At 29.5% G+C, this 23608-nt stretch overlaps 1 protein-coding gene across 1 annotated transcript; it reads left to right on the forward strand.

The window, feature by feature from the left end:
* The first annotated feature begins 5063 nt into the window (after positions 1 to 5063).
* On the forward strand, positions 5064 to 6993 carry LOC119370000 (U-box domain-containing protein 14). Its single transcript, XM_037637100.2, has 3 exons — positions 5064 to 5491; positions 6020 to 6318; positions 6400 to 6993. The coding sequence occupies exons 2-3, from the start codon at positions 6106 to 6108 to the stop codon at positions 6748 to 6750; spliced, it is 564 nt and encodes a 187-aa protein (XP_037493028.2). The 5' UTR covers positions 5064 to 5491; positions 6020 to 6105; the 3' UTR covers positions 6751 to 6993.
* Positions 6994 to 23608: the final 16615 nt, after the last annotated feature.

A 23608-nucleotide genomic window follows, 5' to 3' on the forward strand; every position in this document is an offset into this window, starting at 1 on the left:
AGCCAAATCATAGAATTAGACCAAATCGGTTCGAATCGAACCGAAATGGTCTAGAAGCTTTAGAATTCTCCTTTCTTTTCTTTTCTTTATTTTCTTTTCTTCTTCTTCCAGCAGCGCCGACCTCCACCCCTCCCGCTTTCCTTTCGCTTTTTCCGGTCACCTGAAGCCAGCGCCGTTCCCATCGCCTCCCGCCGCTGTTCCCAGTGCCGTTCTTTTTCTCCCTCACCTCTGTTGTCTCAGGCTAGCGCGGCTGTCGCAGGAAGCCTGCGATTCGTTCGATCGGGAAGTTGCATTGCAACTCTCTCTGATTTTTTCCGGCGACTCGAGTGCAAACGGTCAACTCCAATCTCTCTCTAGTCGACGGTGAAGCTCTAGCTCTCTTTCCCGCCGTGCTCTATCCTTCTCGTTCCGGCTAGCGCAGCAAACTAAGGAGCTGCGAGATGCGGTCTTAGGCGATCGGGACAGTCGACTCGCCGATCTTCTTTGCTATTTCCGGCGAAACCAGTCAAGGGCTGGCTGGTTACACCTTTTAACACCTTTGGCGACTCCACCGGCTACTGTCTTTCTCAACTCCGGCAGGGGGCAAATGTAGATAGCTGGAGCTGTTTCCGGTCATCCTAACCGGAAAATTCATTTTTCCGACGCTAATTGTTTAACTAGGTAATTAATTTCTAACCATTTATAATATGTTTATAGATCCTTCAAATTTTATTTAAGGGGTATCATGAATTAAATAATATGGGTATAGGAATGTACATTTCTAGCTACTACCTGTGTTTTGCTCAGGAATTATATAAGCATAGCTACTTAGGAATTATTATTTGAGTTTCTTGATGAAGTTGAGTGGGTTATTATGGTTAACAGTTTTGGTCTAGGAATGAGAAATCTAGCTATTATCTATACATGTTAACTTAGAAATTTAAGAGACATTGCTAGCTATAATATAATGTATAAATTTAGTAAAATTCCTAAGTATAAGCATAGCATAAATTTTACAACAATTATATTACCAATACTTGAGCTAAGGACAGTTAGTACTCGATAATATTATTCTTGCTAGATAAACAATTTGATCATGGATTTGCTTTAATTAAAATGGAAATGGTAGAGGTATGCCAAAATGGAGGAAAATGAAGCTTTAATTGAACTATAAACTGAAGTCTTACCTATATGAATCAATTATTTAGTTTACAGCAGGTTTTGGCGAAAGAAGTTAGAAACTTTGGATGGCAGCGGCCATTTCAGCTTTTCCCTTGAGTTTTTGCTTTGATATGAATTATATGTTGTTGTTAAGTTTAAATTTTGATGGGAAATGAGTTAGTTTGTTTACTGTATATAAGTTTAAGTCAAATTGAAGCTATTTCTCTTGGTGGGCAGCAGCTATTTCAGGTAACGGGTGCCCTTTTAAATATACTAACGTAGAAATATACATATATATATTGAATTTTTATTTAGGTTAGCATTGATTTTTAGTGGCTAGTTTAGAATTTAACTTATCGATGCAAGTTTTATTTATAAAGTGTACATTTATTTGATAATTAGTTAGAGGACAATTAATAAAATCATTGGAACATGTTGGAGGTTATTATAATTTGTAGATTTATTTAGTGAACGTTGACATACTTGTACTGAAAGGAGGATGGGACTTAAATTGTTGATTGCCCGACGGATGGGCTGTGTACATTGATTGATAAATATATATAATATTGCGATATTTGAGCAGGTAGATAGTCCAATTTTTAAGGGAGGTGCTGCCGAAATTTCGTTAGAACTTAAACTAGTTTTAATTAATAACATAATTAAAAAGTTTATTTAGATTAATTTTATAACCTAATGCATAATAAATGGAGTGCTCTAATTATTTATTTATTATCTTTATTATTCATTTAATTATTTAAGTATTTAATTATTTTCATTGTTATTGTTTATTATTATCATTTATTTTATTGTTGTTGTTTATTGTTAATAGCATTTATTTAATTATTTAATTGCATTTGATAATGGATGTCCAATTGTGCATTGCATTACGATGTTCAACTGATCAATATGTCTGCATTTGATTGCAATGTTTGATTAATTGTGTTGTGAAAATGCTATGCTTTGTTTGTGTGGAATTGGGATGAAGTGGACCACCATGGGTTTGTGAGGACGGTCTGTGATATGGATCCTGAATACGATATGATACTTGACCGTCGGCCGGGAAAATGGGAGATCGGCGCCCCCCTTGTGCACCTGATGATATAGATTATATGGGGATTTACAGGATGGCTTCTTGTTGTTGCGCACCTGATAATCTAGATTTGATTGTAGCCCGCAGGGTGGCCTCCTGTTGTGAGCACTTGATGATCTAGATTGGATGGAGACCACCGGGTTGCCTCCTGTTGATATGGAAAAGAAACGAGAGAGTGGAAAAACAATGAGAGGACTGGTCAGTGAGGATTAGACCAGTTGGCCGTATGGGGGATCGGCTCCCTGGTGCACATGTACGAGAGGGCGAGCCATGTGTGAGGACGGCTCGTTGGGGTTTCAGGTGGTGCCACTGACTAATTACCACTTGCTTGATTACTTGAAGGTGACATTACGTGTGAGTGCTGGTATGTGCCATTTGTGTGACTGGCTGCGTGAGCATATAACTAGTCGGATGACTAGATTGAAATGTTTACATATTTGTGTGACTGCGTGTGTTGTGCAATAATTATTACTCCTTAGAAAACTCACATGTCTTGTTTGATTTTTCAGGAAGTAAGTTTTTCTTTAATTCGATTTAGGCTATGTTTCTTCGGCGCAGGGCAATAGAGAAATTTTTCCTAGTTCCATAATTATTTTACTATGTAATTATGTGTATACCAAACTATGTATACCAAAGAATCAGTGACAGTTGTAAGATTTACATATATTTAGTCGTGTATTAACATAAACAAATTAATCCTGTAAGCCCATATTAGAATGTGATGTATTGTAAATTGGGCCCGAACTATGGAATGCTGTAGGAGATAAACTTGGGCCGAGAAATAATAAAATATTGAGGTTTATTTTTCATAATCATATGGGCTGAATGTTGAAATTTATACCGAGATAATAGATTCTAGTGTTTCAGGCTGACTACGGGCCTCGGAGGCCTTAAGCTTACCTGGGCCCTAGTGCCGGTCCGGCCCATGGAATCGGGTCGTGACAAAGGTATCTTGACAATGGCCTTCACTTTTACACTTAATCTCACATTTAAATATATCAGTGTATTTTTTTTTGACATATGTTGTACGTTGTCAGTATTCAGTATTACTCGTCATTTATATTTATTAATTTATTATTATATAGTATCAAGCATGATTATAATTTTTCTTTTATATTACATATATATTTATATAATGTTAAGACATGATTAATAATATATTCATATTATAAGCGAATAAAATTTTTTTTACACTAATTTTAATATGATAAAACAACATTAAAAGTCAATCATATTTAATAAAATAATTATAAATGATAAAACGAAAAAATTATTATTAATTATAAGATTGGACTTCAATATTTTTGAAAATGATAAGGTTAAATTCTGACCAACCCCTGCCCTTCTCCAGGCCATTCCCAACCCATAAAAAATAAGAAGAAAATCCAACCAATTCACCTCACCAAATTATTGAATTTTTGTGTTGCATAATTATAAATAATTTGAATAGTTAATTTTCTAATATATAAAATTGACGTACTAAAGTTATTAATGGTTAACTTTTTCTGTTAATTTGATTTATTTTTATACTTTTTTAAATATTATCTCATAATGTGGAAATCATTAAGTGCTATCAATATGTGCATTTATAATAAACAATTATCTATCAAATATTAATTATTAAATGTCGATAATAATTTTTTCAAGCAAATTAAAGATTAATATTATAAACATATATAAAGCTCTACTAATACTATTTTTCAAACGATGTTTATTTATTCTTTTATTAGTTCAATCAATAAAATATAATATTTGATATCTTATTTAAATCCAAGAATTGTAATATATATATAAGTTTGTATTTTTATGATTTTTTTGTCTAAATTGAATCAAATTAAAATTTTAAGGATACAAAAAATTATTAAATTAGTTCTAATTTCATTTGTACAAATTGCCTATTTTCATTTGAGAAATATTATATATGTAATATATTCACATTAAAAGACTTTTACTTTATATATATTCACATTAAAAACTTTATAAAATAGATAAAATATTAATTTTTACTCAAAATAATGAGTTGTAAAATTATAATGAGTAACTTGCTCAGAGATAATAAACACAACACCAAATTTAACATTTACTACATATTTAGATGTACACATCACTCAGTATAAATGTAAGAAAAAAAAAGTTTCTTATTGTCTATAATATTTGATGTACTTAGTTTTTAACTAATTATGAATATAAATTGTCTTTCATGATTATTTTAAATAATAAATCAATGATGAAGTTAATTTCATTAATAATTTAATTAATTATTATTATTATTAAAAATATTTTAAAATTATTATAGACTGAAAAAAAAAATTGTAATAAAGTTATGCCAAGTAAGACAAAAATGAACATATATGGATTATCAACTGTAAATATGTATTTGTATTTATGTGATAACAAATATTTTAACAAAACGAAATAGCATGATCAAATTATATTGATGCTATTATGGTTTATTATATAATTAGATATATATGACAACGTTAATATAGTATTCATAATGTGGTCTATAAGTTAAATTATTACGTACGAGATCAACAAATATAAAGTATCATACATAAAATTTTATTATAAAATATTAAATTTCACTATATCATAATATAATTTTAAAATTATATTTATAAATATAAAATTTATGATAATTAACCGGGCATTCGCTCCGAGTGATGCCATCGTATTTTTTCTGAAAAGAGTTCTAACAATTTTGAAAGAAGAAATTATTTCTTTTTAATATTAAAATTTTAAATTAGCGGTGACATATCTTATTGTTACGTGTCTTGTGTCGTAAACAAGATTTTAAACAATGAGCGAGCTAGCCGCAAACTCGAGCCCACCGACCTGCCCGACCGTCTCACGAGTCATGTCCTCGTTTAGGCGCGTAGTTTTGTTTTTCCTTTTCACCTCTTTCATAGTCTCACGTGCCAACTAGGGCTTTAGTTCGCCGCTTCATTTCTACCCAATTCGCAGCCGTCATCTCCCTCTCCCCTATCTATCAGCCGCCGTCAAATTACTAAACCCTAACCCTAATTCTAACTCTATTTTTGTTTAATGCGCTGTTCTCACACACCGAGCTTCAAGACTCCAATCTTCCACATCGACAATGGAGGCGTTGAAGGAAAATTTAGAAGAAATAGAGACTGGGACCTCCGTCGAGTCGTTTCAGAAGTTTTTGGATTCGCAGAAGGAACTCTTTCACAGTCAGATCGATCAACTTCAAAGCATCGTCGCAAACTCACCGGCGTCAATCCTTGCTCTCAAGAAATGGTGCGTTTGTAGTAATTGAGAATTTTAAATATCGAAAATAACTATCGAAAGCTTGAATTACACCCATAGAGGAGAATTGTTTTAGATTCGGTTGTTTACGAGCTGCTCTGTTTAGTTTAGAGCCTTAAAGGGCAATCAGTTATTTATTTTGTACTAGAAGTTGCTATCCATGTTTAATTCAAATCCTGGGGCATTAAGATATTCAATAGGGTTCTTTCTCTATTCCGCTTGTTCTGTTTGTATTTTCGGTTCTTAGGACGGTATATATATAACTACATAAATCATTTTCGGAGTAGTAAATTATGTTTTTTCTAATGCATCATGGATATGGAATTTCTTTGATCACGACTTCCTAAATTGAATTTTACTATGTATGGTTCACAGGATAGTGCTATGTTTGGTATTTGAATTCTAACGCGTCTTAAAATCATGCGAAAATGTGAATTAAGATTTTGTTCAAGGTTCTAAAAGCTTCAAACTTGCTTGAGTTGTCTATTGGGGTTACATTTTCTGTTTTTCTTATCTCAGGAGAACGAGAGGTTTGAATAAAAATTGGAAAGTTGGAACTCAAGACCATAATTGATCTAAAGAAAGATTCTGTTGCTTTCCATGAGATGATTATCTCGAGCAATGGTGATCTTGGAGAATGGTTACAAAAGATGTCATCCATCCTTATGAAGTTGAAGGACTACATTGAAATGGGAAACCCTGAAGCTGATAATTCTGAGGCTGAAAAGAGTTCATTTAAGCACAGATCTCCTGTTATCCCAGATGATTTTCGATCTCTAGAACTAATGAAAGATCCTGTGATTGTCTCTACTGGACAGGTTTGGTTACGACTTGTGTCATAGTTTGTTGCTTTGTAAATTTTTAGTGGCCATTGTTCATAAATTGTCTTCATTCTGCAGACCTATGAAAGATCGTGCATCCAAAAATGGCTAGATGCAGGACACAAGACTTGTCCAAAGACACAGCAAACACAGTTGCATACTGCTCTAACACCTAATTATATTTTGAAGAGTTTGATGGCATTGTGGTGTGAAAGCAATGGTGTTGAGCTGCCTAAACAACAAGGAGGTTATAGAACAAAAAAAATTGGAACCAGTTTTTCAGATTGTGATCGAATTGCTATTGTTGCCTTATTAGCGAAATTGGCAAATGGGAATCCAGAACAACAAAGAGCAGCTGCTGGAGAGCTACGTTTACTAGCAAAGCGGAATGCTGATCCTGGTATGTACTTATGGCGAAGAAAGTGTTAGTGGCTGTTTCTCACGATACATTACATATGATCCTTGTGTGTACATAATTTGGCATGAAGCACAATAAAGTGTTAGGATTGTCGTTATTATTGTTCATCATCAATGTACCATGAAGTATGCTGTTAGTATCACATATGATCTTGCTTCCTTGTTTATCATGTTGGCAACAACCCTTATACCAATATATTTGCTTTCTCGTGTGTGTGAGTGGCTGTTAAGCGAACCTTTGGTGTGTGACTCGTATGCTTCTGATTTTGAGCTCTTTTGTGATGTTCAATCTTCTGCTTGAAAAAGGGGAATCTGAGCCTCCTTTTATACGCTTAAATCAAGGTCGGTTTTTGTTTACTTTGAGTGGGTGACTCGTGACCTGATGATTTTGAGCTGTTTTGTGATGTTCAATCTTCTGCCTTAAAAAGGAGAATCTGAGCCTCCTTTTATATGCTTAAATCAATGTCGGCTTTCGCTTTACATTTGTTGAATGTTCTTGGTATGTGAACAAAGCTTGGCATAATTTTGATCCTTGTTTCTCATGCTAGCAACAGCCCTTATACCAATAAATTTGCTTTCTTTCTTGTGTGTGTGAGTGGCTGTCTGGCGAACTTTGGGTGTGTGACTCGTGAGCTTCTAATTTTGAGCCGTTTTGTGATATTCAATCTTCTGCTTGAGAAAGGCAAATCTGAGCCTCTTTTTATATGCTAAAATCAATGTCGGCTTTAGTTTACTTTGGATGGGTCACTCGTGAGCTTTTCGTTTTGAGCTCTTTTGTGATATTTAATCTTCTGCTTGAAAAAGACAAATCTGAGACTCCTTTTACATGCTTAAATCAAGGTGGGTGACTCGTGAGCTTCTAATTTTGAGCTCTTTTGTGATGTTCAATCTTCTGCTTGAAAAAGGGGAATCCGACCCTGCTTTTATATGCTTAATTCAAGGTCGGCTTTAGTTTTACATTCGGTGAATGTTGTGGTATGTGAACAAAGCTTGGCATAATTTTGATCCGTGTTTTGCATACTGGCAACAGTCCCTACCAATATATTTGCTTTCTTTCATGTGTGTGTGAGTGGCTGTCTGGCGAGCTTTTGGGTGTGTGACTCGTGAGCTTCTAATTTTGAGCTGTTTTGTGATGTTCAATGTTCTGCATGAAAAAGGGAAATCTGAGCCTCCTTTTATATGCTTAAATCAAGGTCGGCTTTAGTTTACTTTGATTGGGTGACTCGAGAGCTTCTGATTTTTAGCTGGTTTGTGATGTTCAATCTTCTGCTTTAAAAAGGCGAATTTGAGCCCCCTTTTATATGCTTAAATCAATGTCGGCTTTAGTTTTACATTCGGTGAATGTCGTTGAACAAAGATTTGCATGATTTTGATCTTTGTTTCTCATGCTAGCAACAGCCCTTATACCAATATATTTGCTTTCTTTCTTGTGTGTGTGAGTGCCTGTCTGGCGAACTTTGGGTGTGTGACTCGTGAGCTTCTAATTTTGAGCTGTTTTGTGATGTTCAATCTTCTGCTTGAAAAAGGCGAATCTGAGCCTCGTTTTATATGCTAAAATCAAGGTCTGCTTTAGTTTACTTTGGGTTGATGACTCATGAGGTTCTGATTCTGAGCTCTTTTGTGATATTCAATCTTCTGCGTGAAAAAGACTCATCAGCTCTTTTGTGATATTCAATCTTCTGCATGAAAAAGACTCATGAGCTTCTGATTTTCAGCTCTTTTGTGATATTAAATGTTCTGCTTGAAAAAGGCAAATCTGAGACTCCTTTTACATGATTAAATCAAAGTGGGGACTCATGAGCTTCTAATTTTGAGCTCTTTTGTGATGTTCAATCTTCTGCTTGAAAGAGGGAACCTAAGCCTCCTTTTATATGCTTAAAACAAGTTCGGCTGCTGCTTACTTTGAGTGGGTGACTCGTGAACTTCTGATTTTGAGCTGTTTTTTGATATTCAATCTTCTGCTTTAAAAGGGATAATCTGAGGCTCCTATTATATGCCTAAATTAATGTCGGCTTTAGTTTTAAATTCGGTGAATGTTGTTGCTATGTGAACAAAGCTTTGCATAATTTTGATCCTTGTTTCTCATGCTGGCAACAGCCCTTATACCAGTATATTTGCTTTCTTTGTTGTGTGTGTGAGTGGCTGTCTGGCAAACTTTGGGTGTGTGACTCGTGAGCTTCTGATTTTGAGCTGTTTTGTGATGTTCAATCTTCTGCTTGAAAAAGGCAAATCTGAGCCTCCTTTTATATGCTAAAATCAAGATCGGCTTTAGTTTAATTCGGGTGGATGACTCGTGAGGTTCTGATTTTGAGCTCTTTTGTGATATTCAATCTTCTGCGTGAAAAAGACTCATGAGCTCTTTTGTGATATTCAATCTTCTGCGTGAAAAAGACTCACGAGCTCTTTTGTGATATTCAATCTTCTGCATGAAAAAGACTCATGAGCTTCTGATTTTGAGCTCTTTTGTGATATTAAATGTTCTGCTTGAAAAAGGCAAATCTGAGACTCCTTTTACATGATTAAATCAAAGTGGGGACTCATGAGCTTCTAATTTTGAGCTCTTTTGTGATGTTCAATCTTCTGCTTGAAAAAGGGAACCTAAGCCTCCTTTTATATGCTTAAAACAAGTTCGGCTGCTGCTTACTTTGAGTGGGTGACTCGTGAACTTCTGATTTTGAGCTATTTTTTGATATTCAATCTTCTGCTTTAAAAGGGATAATCTGAGGCTCCTATTATATGCCTAAATTAATGTCGGCTTTAGTTTTAAATTCGGTGAATGTTGTTGCTATGTGAACAAAGCTTTGCATAATTTTGATCCTTGTTTCTCATGCTGGCAACAGCCCTTATACCAGTATATTTGCTTTCTTTGTTGTGTGTGTGAGTGGCTGTCTGGCAAACTTTGGGTGTGTGACTCGTGAGCTTCTGATTTTGAGCTGTTTTGTGATGTTCAATCTTCTGCTTGAAAAAGGCAAATCTGAGCCTCCTTTTGTATGCTAAAATCAAGATCGGCTTTAGTTTAATTCGGGTGGATGACTCATGAGGTTCTGATTTTGAGCTCTTTTGTGATATTCAATCTTCTGCGTGAAAAAGACTCATGAGCTCTTGTGATATTCAATCTTCTGCGTGAAAAAGACGCATGAGCTCTTTTGTGATATTCAATCTTCTGCATGAAAAAGACTCATGAGCTTCTGATATTGAGCTCTTTTGTGATATTAAATGTTCTGCTTGAAAAAGGCAAATCTGAGACTCCTTTTACATGATTAAATGAAAGTGGGGACTCATGAGCCTCTAATTTTGAGCTCTTTTGTGATGTTCAATCTTCTGCTTGAAAAAGGGAACCTAAGCCTCCTTTTATATGCTTAAAACAAGTTCGGCTGCTGCTTACTTTGAGTGGGTGACTCGTGAACTTATGATTTTGAGCTATTTTTTGATATTCAATCTTCTGCTTTAAAAGGGATAATCTGAGGCTCCTATTATATGCCTAAATTAATGTCGGCTTTAGTTTTAAATTCGGTGAATGTTGTTGCTATGTGAACAAAGCTTTGCATAATTTTGATCCTTGTTTCTCATGCTGGCAACAGCCCTTATACCAGTATATTTGCTTTCTTTGTTGTGTGTGTGAGTGGCTGTCTGGCAAACTTTGGGTGTGTGACTCGTGAGCTTCTGATTTTGAGCTGTTTTGTGATGTTCAATCTTCTGCTTGAAAAAGGCAAATCTGAGCCTCCTTTTATATGCTAAAATCAAGATCGGCTTTAGTTTAATTCGGGTGGATGACTCGTGAGGTTCTGATTTTGAGCTCTTTTGTGATATTCAATCTTCTGCGTGAAAAAGACTCATGAGCTCTTTTGTGATATTCAATCTTCTGCGTGAAAAAGACTCATGAGCTCTTTTGTGATATTCAATCTTCTGCATGAAAAAGACTCGTGAGCTTCTGATTTTGAGCTCTTTTGTGATATTAAATGTTCTGCTTGAAAAAGGCAAATCTGAGACTCCTTTTACATGATTAAATCAAAGTGGGGACTCATGAGCTTCTAATTTTGAGCTCTTTTGTGATGTTCAATCTTCTGCTTGAAAAAGGGAACCTAAGCCTCCTTTTATATGCTTAAAACAAGTTCGGCTGCTGCTTACTTTTAGTGGGTGACTTGTGAACTTCTGATTTTGAGCTGTTTTTTGATATTCAATCTTCTGCTTTAAAAGGGATAATCTGAGGCTCCTATTATATGCCTAAATTAATGTCGGCTTTAGTTTTAAATTCGGTGAATGTTGTTGCTATGTGAACAAAGCTTTGCATAATTTTGATCCTTGTTTCTCATGCTGGCAACAGCCCTTATACCAGTATATTTGCTTTCTTTGTTGTGTGTGTGAGTGGCTGTCTGGCAAACTTTGGGTGTGTGACTCGTGAGCTTCTGATTTTGAGCTGTTTTGTGATGTTCAATCTTCTGCCTGAAAAAGGCAAATCTGAGCCTCCTTTTATATGCTAAAATCAAGATCGGCTTTAGTTTAATTCGGGTGGATGACTCGTGAGGTTCTGATTTTGAGCTCTTTTGTGATATTCAATCTTCTGCGTGAAAAAGACTCATGAGCTCTTTTGTGATATTCAATCTTCTGCATGAAAAAGACTCATGAGCTTCTGATTTTGAGCTCTTTTGTGATATTAAATGTTCTGCTTGAAAAAGGCAAATCTGAGACTCCTTTTACATGATTAAATCAAAGTGGGGACTCATGAGCTTCTAATTTTGAGCTCTTTTGTGATGTTCAATCTTCTGCTTGAAAAAGGGAGCCTAAGCCTCCTTTTATATGCTTAAAACAAGTTCGGCTGCTGCTTACTTTGAGTGGGTGACTCGTGAACTTCTGATTTTGAGCTATTTTTTGATATTCAATCTTCTGCTTTAAAAGGGATAATCTGAGGCTCCTATTATATGCCTAAATTAATGTCGGCTTTAGTTTTAAATTCGGTGAATGTTGTTGCTATGCGAACAAAGCTTTGCATAATTTTGATCCTTGTTTCTCATGCTGGCAACAGCCCTTATACCAGTATATTTGCTTTCTTTGTTGTGTGTGTGAGTGGCTGTCTGGCAAACTTTGGGTGTGTGACTCGTGAGCTTCTGATTTTGAGCTGTTTTGTGATGTTCAATCTTCTGCTTGAAAAAGGCAAATCTGAGCCTCCTTTTATATGCTAAAATCAAGATCGGCTTTAGTTTAATTCGGGTGGATGACTCGTGAGGTTCTGATTTTGAGCTCTTTTGTGATATTCAATCTTCTGCGTGAAAAAGACTCATGAGCTCTTTTGTGATATTCAATCTTCTGCGTGAAAAAGACTCATGAGCTCTTTTGTGATATTCAATCTTCTGCATGAAAAAGACTCGTGAGCTTCTGATTTTGAGCTCTTTTGTGATATTAAATGTTCTGCTTGAAAAAGGCAAATCTGAGACTCCTTTTACATGATTAAATCAAAGTGGGGACTCATGAGCTTCTAATTTTGAGCTCTTTTGTGATGTTCAATCTTCTGCTTGAAAAAGGGAACCTAAGCCTCCTTTTATATGCTTAAAACAAGTTCGGCTGCTGCTTACTTTGAGTGGGTGACTCGTGAACTTCTGATTTTGAGCTATTTTTTGATATTCAATCTTCTGCTTTAAAAGGGATAATCTGAGGCTCCTATGATATGCCTAAATTAATGTCGGCTTTAGTTTTAAATTCGGTGAATGTTGTTGGTATGTGAACAAAGCTTGGCATACTTTTGATCCTTGTTTCTCATGCTGGCAATAGCCCTTATACCAATATATTTGCTTTCTTTCTTGTGTGTTTGAGTGGCTGTCCGTTGAACTTTGGGTGGGTGACTCGTAAGCTTTTGATTTTGAGCTGTTTTATGATGTTCAATCTTCTGCTTGAAAAAGGCAAATCTGAGCCTTCTTTTATATGCTTAAATCAAGGTCGGCTCTAGTTTACTTTGGTTGGATGACTCGTGAGCTTTTGATTTTGAACGATTTTGTGATGTTCAATCTTCTGCTTTGAAAAGGAGAATCTAAGCCTCTTTTAATGTGCTTAAATCAATGTCGGCTTTAGTTTTGCATTCGTTAAATGTTGTTGGTATGTGAACAAAGCTTGGCATAATTTTGATCCTTGTTTCTCATGCTGGCAATATATTTGCTTTCTTTCTTGTGTTTGCGAGTGGCTGTCTGCCGAACTTTGGATGGGTGACTTATAAGCTTTTGATTTTGATTTTTCAATCTTCTGCTTGAAAAAGGCAAATCTGAGCCTCCTTTTATATGCTTAAATCAAGTTCGGCTTTAGTTTACTTTGGTTGGATGACTCGTGAGCTTTTGATTTTGAACGATTTTGTGATGTTCAATCTTCTGCTTTGAAAAGGAGAATCTGAGCCTCTTTTTATGTGCTTAAATCAATGTCGGCTTTAGTTTTGCATTCGGTGAATGTTGTTGGTATGTGAACAAAGCTTGGCATAATTTTGATCCTTGTTTCTCATGCTGGCAACAGCCCTTATACCAATATATTTGCTTTCTTTCTTGTGTTTGCGAGTGGCTGTCTGCCGAACTTTGGATGGGTGACTCATAAGCTTTTGATTTTGAGCTGTTTTTTGATGTTCAATCTTCTGCTTGAAAAAGGCAAATCTTAGCCTCCTTTTATATGCTTAAATCAAGGTCGGCTTTAGTTTACTTTGGTTGGATGACTCGTGAACTTTTGATTTTGAGCTGTTTTGTGATGTTCAATCTTCTGCTTGAAAAAACGAATCTGAGCCTCCTTTTATATACTTGAATCAAGGTCGGCTTTCGTTTTACATTCGATGAATGTTGTTGGTATGTGAATGAAGTTTGGTATCTGCTTTCTTTCTTGTGTGTGAATGGCTGTTTGGCGAACTTTGGGTGAGTGACTCGTGAGCTTCTGATTTTGAGCTTTTTTGTGATTTTCAATCTTCTGCTTGAAAAGGCGAATCTGCGCCTCCTTTTATATGCTTAAATCAAGGGTAGCTTTAGTTTTACATTTGGTGAATGTTGTTGGTATGTGAACAAAGTTTTGCATAATTTTGATTCTTGTTTTCGATGTTGGCAGCAACCCTTATATATCTGCTTTCTTTTTTGCGTATGTGAGCGGCTGTCTGGCGAACTTTGGGTGGGTGACTCGTAAGCTCTTGATTTTGAGCTGTTTTATAATGTTCAATCTTCTGCTTGAAAAAGGCAAATCTGACCCTCCTTTTATATGCTAAAATCAAGGTCGGCTTTACTTTACTTTGGTTGGATGACTCGTTAGCTTTTGATTTTGAGCTGTTTTGTGATGTTCAATCTTCTGCTTGGAAAAAGCGATTTGGTTGGATGACTCGTGAGCTTCTTGTTTTGAGCTGTTTTGTGATGTTCAATCTTCTGCTTGAAAAAAGCGAATCTGAGCCTCCTTTTATATATTTGAATCAAGATCGGGTTGAGTTTTACATTCGATGAATGTCATTGGTTTGTGAATAAAGTTTGGCATAATTTTGATCCTTATTTCTCATGTTGGCGAAAGCCCTTGTACCAATATATCTGCTTTCTTTCTTGTGTGTGTGAATGGCTGTTTGGTGAACTTTGGGTGAGTGACTCGTGAGCTTCTGATTTTGAGATTTTTTGTGATTTTCAATCTTCTGCTTGAAAAGGCGAATCTGCGCTTCCTTTTATATGCTTAAATCAAGGGCAGCTTTAGTTTTACATTTGGTGAATGTTGTTGGTTTGTGAACAAAGTTTTGCATAATTATGATTCTTGTTTTTGATGTTGGCAGCAACCCTTATACTAATATATCTACTTTCTTTTTTTCGCCTGTGAGTGGCTGTCTGGCGAACTTTGGGTGGGTGACTCGCGAGCTTCTGATTATGAGCTGTTTTGTGATGTTCAATCTTCTGCCTGAAAAAGGTGAATCTTAGCCTCTTTTTATTTGGCAATGTTTACCACTGTGGTAGTTTATGAGCTTAATTATTAGTCAACTATAGTAATTTTGGATAGTCTTCTTGCACGTAGAGACTTGGATTAGTACAATTAGAAAATCTAACTCAAATAACTTAAGTCAGTAAGATATACTTCTAGTATATATGCTCATTTTTAATTGTTAATAATCGTTATAAACTCTCAATTTTTACAAGCAGTAAAGATGGGTAGAAAATCTGTTAGATTGAACAAAATGGGCACAAGTTGATTTTGTGGGCCTCGCAAAATCGAGTACCCAAAGTCAAATCTGCATAGATGACAGACACCCATTTTCGCCAAACCGAGCACCTAAAAGTTCCGCTTCCACCGGTGCTTTTACAGTTATAACCTTCCCAGTACACTGTACGTATCTTTTTAACAGAATAAAGCCTGCCTCACTTTTTTTTATTTTATTTTTTAGTATGATATTAGCTGAAGATGGTTCGCTTCGAACTATGTCATTAGCGTTTTCTTTCATATGGGGTAAGAAGCGACTTGTCTTTTATATCTTCCATCAGTTCAAAATTTTCCTTAATGGATTCTTTAATTGCCTTTCTGCTGAGAACGTTGCACCTTTTCAAATTAAAATTAATAATAACCATCTTTAGAGTTTTTGAGTTTTATATATAAAATAGAAAGGTTGATTTGATATTTCACTGTACAAAATTTGCAAGTTTAGAGAAAAATTCAAATTTAACTATGAGGTTTCGAATACATAACAATTTTTGTTCTAATTTAATTATGTGATCATTTATTTATTTATTATTCTATCAATATTTTGATACTTTTAATGAAAATTTTCTATTTTCATTGTTAATTTTATTATTATTCAACTTTCAACGAAAATTGTCTATTTTCATTGTCGTTTTATTAATTGTCTATTAAGTTTTTTAACTTATGATTTCTACATTATAATTCACTATTTTCATCGCTCTTGATAAATATAACTATACTTGTATGAATGTGAGAATGAGGTTATCCTTTGTGAGTTGGATGGTTTCTGGGTGATGTAGATATACGCATTTTTCTCCAATCAAGAGGCATGTCGATCACGATAATGAGACATGATAAATTTTATTTTTTATTTTTTAATTATTCTAATTTAATTTAATTATGATTAAAAATATTTTTAGGAAAGAGAAATATGTATTTTTTAATGTTCTTTTTCTTTATGTTTGTGTGATTTAATAGATATCTTTTTTAAAAAATAAATTTTCAAATAGAATTTTTTTTTGTATGATTATAGAGAAAATTCAGAGTTTATTTAAAGATGATACAATGTTTTTTTTTTTTTTTTTAATCTTTTTTACTGAAATTAATTAACTTATTTATTTCAAATTGTAACTTATAATAATAGATAAAGTATTTTTAATTTTTTATATTATTTTCTTTTATATTCTAAATTTGTTTGACTTGAAATAAAATAGTGAGTATGATATTAAAAAAAAACAACTGTTTTTTCGTTTTAGGTCACTTTTGGGGGGTTTTTTAAGAATTGGCGTGAGTATATTTTTTTTCCTTAATGCATTAGGTAAGTAATATCGTCACTGGCCAAAGTAAATATCATTATTGATTCAGATTATTTTTTCATTTCATTTGTTTTACTTGGCAATAACAAATATTTTTTTATTATTATTATTTTTTATTAGTGGTTATATAAATATTGATTTGCAGATGAGTGAAGGGGATGAAGATCCAGTCGACTTGTTTTTTTTTAAATGTTATATGAATGTTAAAAGTAATAAAATTCAAGAGCAAATCATCATTGAATAATAAAAAAGAGAAAAAATGATTAAGAAAATTGAAATATTAGAAAAGTTAATAAAAACATTATTAAGAATTTCAAAATTCTATGTTTTATTTGCAAATTCTATATATATATATATATATATATATATATATATATATATATATATATATATATATATATATATGAATGGTAATGAGACATGATAATTTTTATATTTTATTTTTAATATTGGAATTTATTTTATTTATAAGTTAAAATATTTTTAGGAGAGAGATAAAAATATGTATTTTGTAAATGTTCTTTTTTCTTTATATTTCTATGATTTGATGGATATATATTTAAAAAAATAAATTCTCAAATAGAATATATATATTTTTTGTATGATTATAGAAAAAATTCAGAGTTCATTTTAATATGATGTAATGTTTTTTTTTATATAATCTTTTTTACTGAAATTAATTAAGTTATTTAGTCTAAATTGTATCTTATAATAATAGAGAAATAAAATACTTAGATAAACTGATTAACCGATTAATATTGGAATTTTAACATGATTTATTTTGTAATTTTCATTTATTGATTTGGCTTTTTTTTTTTCCATCAATTTTATTAAATTATGGGATTTTCAATTGAAAAAAAGGCTTGTTTTTGAAATTAAAATTGATAATTTTTATTTTTTCGAATAGACTTTTTTTTTTTGTATTGTTATAGAGAAAATTCAGAGTTCATTCGAAGATGATTTGTATGATTTGTTTTGTAATTTTCATTTATTGACTTGGCTTTAATTCTTTTTTCTTTTTTCTTTTTTTTTTTTTTTTTTTTTTTGTCTATCGACATTAAATTTCATTAAATTATGGGATTTTCAGTTGAAAAAAGGGTTGTTTTCGAAAGTAAAATTGATAATTTTTGTTTTCTTGTTATACGTTGAGTTTTGAGAAGAGTTTTATTTTAAATAATAATTTTTTATTTTTTTGTTTTTGAATTAATCTGTTATTATAATCATTTTAACAAGAAATATATGACATTTTGATGATTAAGTATTTTTAATTTTTTAGACATTATTTTCTTTTATATTCTAAATCTGTTTTGGCTTGAAAGAAAATAGTATTTATGATATTGAAAAAAAAAATATATTTTTATTTTAGTACACTTTTGGAGGTTTGAAGGATTTGTGTGCATATATTTTTTTCCTTAATGGATTGGGTAAATCATACCGACACTTGCCAAAGTGGATATCATTATTGATTCAGATTATTTTTTCATTTCATTTGTTTTACTTAGCAGTAAAAAATAATTTATTATTGTTTTTCATTAGTGGTTGTATAAATATCGATTTGTAGATGAGTGAAGAGGTTGAACATCGAGTCGGACCTTTTTTTTCTTAAATGTTATAATTGAATGTTAAAAATCACAAAATTGAAGAGCAAATCATCATTGAATAATAAAAAAGAGAATAAATGATTAAGAAAAGTGAAATATTAGAAAAATTAATAAAAATATTATTAAGAATTTCAAATTTCTATATTTTATTTTTTTTAATAAATATATACATGAATGATAGTGAGACATGATATTTTTTATATTTTATTTTTTAAATATTCAAATTTATTTTATTTATAAGTTAAAATATTTTTAGGAGAGATAAAAATATGTATTTTTTTAATGTTCTTATTTCTTTATGTTTATATGATTTGATAGATAAGTGATTAAAATAAATAAATTTTCAAATAGAGTATATATATATATATATATATATATATATATATATATTGTATGCTTATATAGAAAATTCAGAGTTTATTTGAAGATGATGTAATGTTTTTTTTTTTTTTGTTAATCTTTTTTACTGAAATTAATTTATTTATTTATTTTAAATTGTAACTTATAAAAATAGAAAAATAAAATAATTAGATAAATTGATTAGCTGATCAATATTGGGATCCTAAAAGTGATTTGTTTTATAATTTTTATTTATTGACTTAGCTTCAATTCTTTTTTTTTTTTTTTTTTGTCCATCGACATCAAATTTCATTAAATTATGGGATTTTCGGTTAAAAAAACGTTGTTTTTGAAAATAAAATTGATAACTTTTGTTTTCTTGTTATACGTTGAGTTTTGAGAAGTGTTTTATTTTAAATACTAATTTTATTTTTTTATTGAACTAATTTGTAACAATTATCACTTTACATGAAATATATTTCATTTTGATGATTGAGTAATTTTAATTTTTTTAATATTATTTTCTTTTATATTTTAAATCTGTTTGACTTGAAATAAAATAGTGCGTATGATAAAAAAAAAGAAATTTTTTTTTTTTTTGTTTTAGGTCACTTTTGGGGGTGTTTTAAGAATTTGCGTGTATATATTTTTTTCCTTAATGCACCGGATAAGTAATACCGTCACTAGCCAAAGTAAATATCATAATTGATTCAGATTATTTTTTCATTTCATTTCTTTTACTTAGCAGTAAAGAATAATTTTTTATTATTTTTATTAGTGGTTATATAAATATTGATTTGCAGTTGAGGGAAGGGGTTAAAGATTGAGTTATGACTTGTTTTGTTTTTAAATGTTATAATTGAATGTTAAAAGTCATAAATTGAAGAGCAAATCATCATTGAATAATAAAGAAGAGAGAAAAAAATTATTAAGAAAAGTGAAGTATTAGAGAAATTAATAAAAACATTATTAAGAATTTTAAAATTCTATTTTTTATTTTTTTAATAAATAAATAAATATATATATATATATATATATATATATATATATATATATATATATATATTTGATGAGACATGATAATTTTTATATTTTATATTTTAAATATTCAAATTTATTTTAATTATAATTTAAAATATTTTTAGGTGAGAGATAAAAATGCCTTTTTAATGTTCTTTTTTTATTTTTGTATGATTTGGTAGATATATTTTTTTAAAAAATAAATTTTCAAATAGAATATATATATTTTTTGTATGGTTATAGAGAAATTCAGAGTTTATTTGAAGATGATATAATGTTTTTTTTTAATCTTTTTAACTGAAATTAATTAACTTATTTATTTTAAATTGTAACTTATAATAATAGATAAATAAAATACTTAGATAAATTGATTTAAATGATCAATATTGGATTCTAGCATGATTTGTTTGTAATTTTCATTTATCGATTTAGCATTAATCCTTTTTTTTTTTACCCATCGATATCAAATTTATTAAATTTTGGGATTTTTAACTGAAAAAGGGGTTGTTTTTTAAATTAAAATTGGTAATTTTTGTTTTCTTGTTATATGTTGACTTATAAGAAGTGTTTTATTCTAAATAATGATTTTATATTTTTTTTGTTATTGAATTAATTTGTATCTATTATAAGTTTAACACGAAATAGATGACTAAGTATTTTTAATTTTTTTGATATTATTTTTTTTATATTCTAAATCTGTTTAACTTCAAAGAAAATAGTGTTTATGATATTGAAAAAAAAAAAGAACTATATTTTTGTTTTAGGTCACTTTTGAGTGTTTCGAAAATTTGTTTTCATATATTTTTTTTTTCTTTAATGCACTAGGTAAGTAGTACTGTCACTAGCTAAAGTGAATATCATTATTGATTCAGATTATTTTTTCTTTTCATTTCTTTTACCTAGCATTGAAAAGTAATTTATTATTATTTTTTATTAGTGGTTATATAAATAATAACTTGCAGTTGAGTGAAAGGGTTGAAGATCGAGTCATGACATGTTTTTTTAAAATGTTATAATTGAATGTTAAAATTCATAAAATATAAGAGCAAATCATCATTGAATAATAGAAAAGAGAAAAAAATGATTAAGAACAGTGAAATATTAGAAAAATTAATAAATACACTATTAAGAATTTCGAAATAAATATATATATGAATGATAATGATACATGATAATTGTTGTATTTTATTTTTTAACTATTTGAATTTATTTTAATTATAATTTAAAATATTTTTAGGAGAGATAAAAATATATATATTTTTAATATTCTTTTTTTCTTTATGTTTGTATAATATGATCGATATATTCTAAAAAAATAAATTTTCAAATAGAATATATATATATAGAGAAAATTCATAGTTTATTTGAAGATTATATAATGCCTTTTATTTATCTTTTTAACTGAAATTAATTAACTTATTTATTTTAAAATTGTAACTTATAATAATAGAGAAATAAAATACTTAGATAAACTGATTAACTGATCAATTTTGAGATTCTAGTATGATTTGTTTTGTAATTTTTATTTATTGACTTGGTTTAATCTTTTTTTTTTTTTTGTCCATCGACATCAAATTTTTTGATATTATTTTTTTTCTATTCTAAATCTGTTTAACTTGAAAGAAAATAGTGTTTATGATATTGAAAAAAAAAAAAAAGAACTATATTTTTGTTTTAGGTCACTTTTGAGTGTTTCGAGAATTTGTGTACATATATTTTATTTTTCTTTAATGCACTAGGTAAATAGTACTGTTACTAGCTAAAGTGCATATCATTATTGTTTCAGATTATTTTTTCTTTTCATTTCTTTTACCTAGCAATGAAAAGTAATTTATTATTATTTTTTATTAGTGGTTATATAAATAATAATTTGCAATTGAGTGAAAGGGTTGAAGATCGAGTCATGACATGTTTTTTTAAAATGTTATAATTGAATGTTAAAATTCATAAAATATAAGAGCAAATCATCATTGAATAATAAAAAAGAGAGAAAAAATGATTAAGAACAGTGAAATATTAGAAAAATTAATAAATACACTATTAAGAATTTCGAAATAAATATATATATGAATGATAATGATACATGATAATTGTTGTATTTTATTTTTTAACTATTTGAATTTATTTTAATTATAATTTAAAATATTTTTAGGAGAGAGATAAAAATATATATATTTTTAATGTTCTTTTTTTCTTTATGTTTGTATAATATGATCGATATATTCTAAAAAAATAAAATTTCAAATAGAATATATATATATATATATATATATATATATATATATATATATATATAGAAAAAATTCAGAGTTTATTTGAGGATTATATAATGCCTTTTTTTTATCTTTTTAACTGAAATTAATTAACTTATTTATTTTAAATTGTAACTTATAATAATAGAGAAATAAAATACTTAGCTAAACTGATTTACTGATCAATATTGGGATTCTAGTATGATTTGTTTTGTAATTTTTATTTATTGACTTGGTTTAATCTTTTTTTTTTTTTTTTTGTCCATCGACATCAAATTTCATTAAATTATGGGATTTCCATTGAAAAAGGGGTTGTTTTTGAAATTAAAGTTGATAATTTTTGTTTTCTTATTATATGTTGAGTTCGGAGAAGAGTTTTATTCTAAATAATAATTTTATATTTTTTTGTTATTGAATTAATTTGTGACTATTATTAATTTAACAAGAAATAGATGATATTTTGATGATTAAGTATTTTTTATTTTTTTCTATTATATTCTAAATCTGTTTGACTTAAAAGAAAATAGTATTTATGATATTAAAAAAAGAGAATTATATTTTTGTTTTAGGTCACTTTTGGGGGTTTCGAGAATTTGAGTGCATATGTTTTTTTCTTTAATGCACTGAGTAAGTAATACTGTCACTCGTCAAAGTGAATATCATTATTGATTCAGATTATTTTTTTTATTTCATTTCTTTTACCTAGCAATAAAAAAAATAATTTATCATTATTTTTTATTAGTGGTTATATAAATATTGATTTGCAGTTGAGTGAAGGGGGTGAAGATCGAATCATGAGTTGATTTTTTTAAAATTTTATAATTGAATATTAAAATTCATAAAATTGAAGAGCAAATCATCATTGAATAATAAAAAAGAGAGAAAAAATTGATTAAGAAAAGTGAAATATGAGAAAAATTTCCCAAGCAAGATAAAAGCAAAAGCTAAAATATTATAGTCTCTCTTCTAAGAAAGTGTTACATTAACACTTGCAAAAGCTTAATGTTTCTCTTGTACATAATAATATATGTATATAAAATAATTTCGAGGTTTTTAATAAGCAAGGTACCTTGACAATGGCCTTCACTTTTACACTAAATCTCATATTTAGATGTACTATTGTATTTTTTAACATGCTTTGTACGTTGTCAGTATTCGGTGTTACTCGTCGTTTATATTTATTAATTTATTATTATATAGTATCAGGTATGATTATAATTTTTCTTTTATATTACATAGCTATTTATATAATGTTAAGACATGATTAATAATATATTCATATTATAACCAAATGAAAGTTTTTAAACTAATTTTAATATGATAAGACACAGATAAGAGTCAAGCATATTTAATAAAATAATTATAGATGATAAAATGAAAAAATTATTATTAATTATAAGAATAGGCTTCAATTTTTTTTGAAAATGATAAGGTCAAACTTTAGTTAGCATTGATTTTTTTTAATTAAATAATATGATCTTATGTTATTGAATGTTAATTTAAATTCATGAAAAACTTAACATATAGATAAATAGATATAAATAAGAAAAAAATAAAATTTTAAAAGTGGTATATATATATATATATATATATATATAAGGTATGAACAGTATTTTTTATAGATATTTTTATCTTTTTGTTACATTTTGAAGTTTATTTTAAAATTAAAATAATAATCTGTTTTTGAAACAGTTAATATCGTAAATAATCAATGATTGAAAATTCAATTAAAATAATATATTAAAATAATATTATTATTATGAAAAAATAATATTAAAATAATATAATAATATATTTTTTAATGAATTAATAAAAATATAAAAAATTATAATTTATTAATTATTAAAAACTCAAGTTGTTTAATAAACTCAAATTATTATCAGTTATGATATTGAAAATAGTGTTTATGATATTGACATATATATATATATATATATATATATTTATTTATTTTAAGTCACTTTTAAGGGTTTCAAAATTTGTGTGCATATATATATTTTTTTAATGCATTGGGTAAGTAATAGTGTCACTAGCCATAGTGAATATCATTATTGATTCAGATTATTTTTTCTTTTCATTTCTCTTACCTAGCAATGAAAAGTAATTTATTATTATTATTATTTATTAGTGGTTATATAAATACTGACCTGCAGTTGAGTGAAGGGATTGAAGATCAAGTCATGAC

Source organism: Jatropha curcas, chromosome 10 (genome assembly GCF_041381405.1).
Source record: "Jatropha curcas cultivar XTBG-Jc1 chromosome 10, XTBG_Jcur_1.0, whole genome shotgun sequence".
Taxonomy (NCBI): domain Eukaryota; kingdom Viridiplantae; phylum Streptophyta; class Magnoliopsida; order Malpighiales; family Euphorbiaceae; genus Jatropha; species Jatropha curcas.

Coding starts and splice junctions, on each gene's coding strand:
- LOC119370000 (XM_037637100.2), top strand. CDS start 6,106: ATGATTATCTCGAGCAATGGTGATCTTGGAGAATGGTTACAAAAGATG. Junction 6,319..6,399: donor TGATTGTCTCTACTGGACAG/GTTTGGTTACGA, acceptor TTCATTCTGCAG/ACCTATGAAAGATCGTGCAT.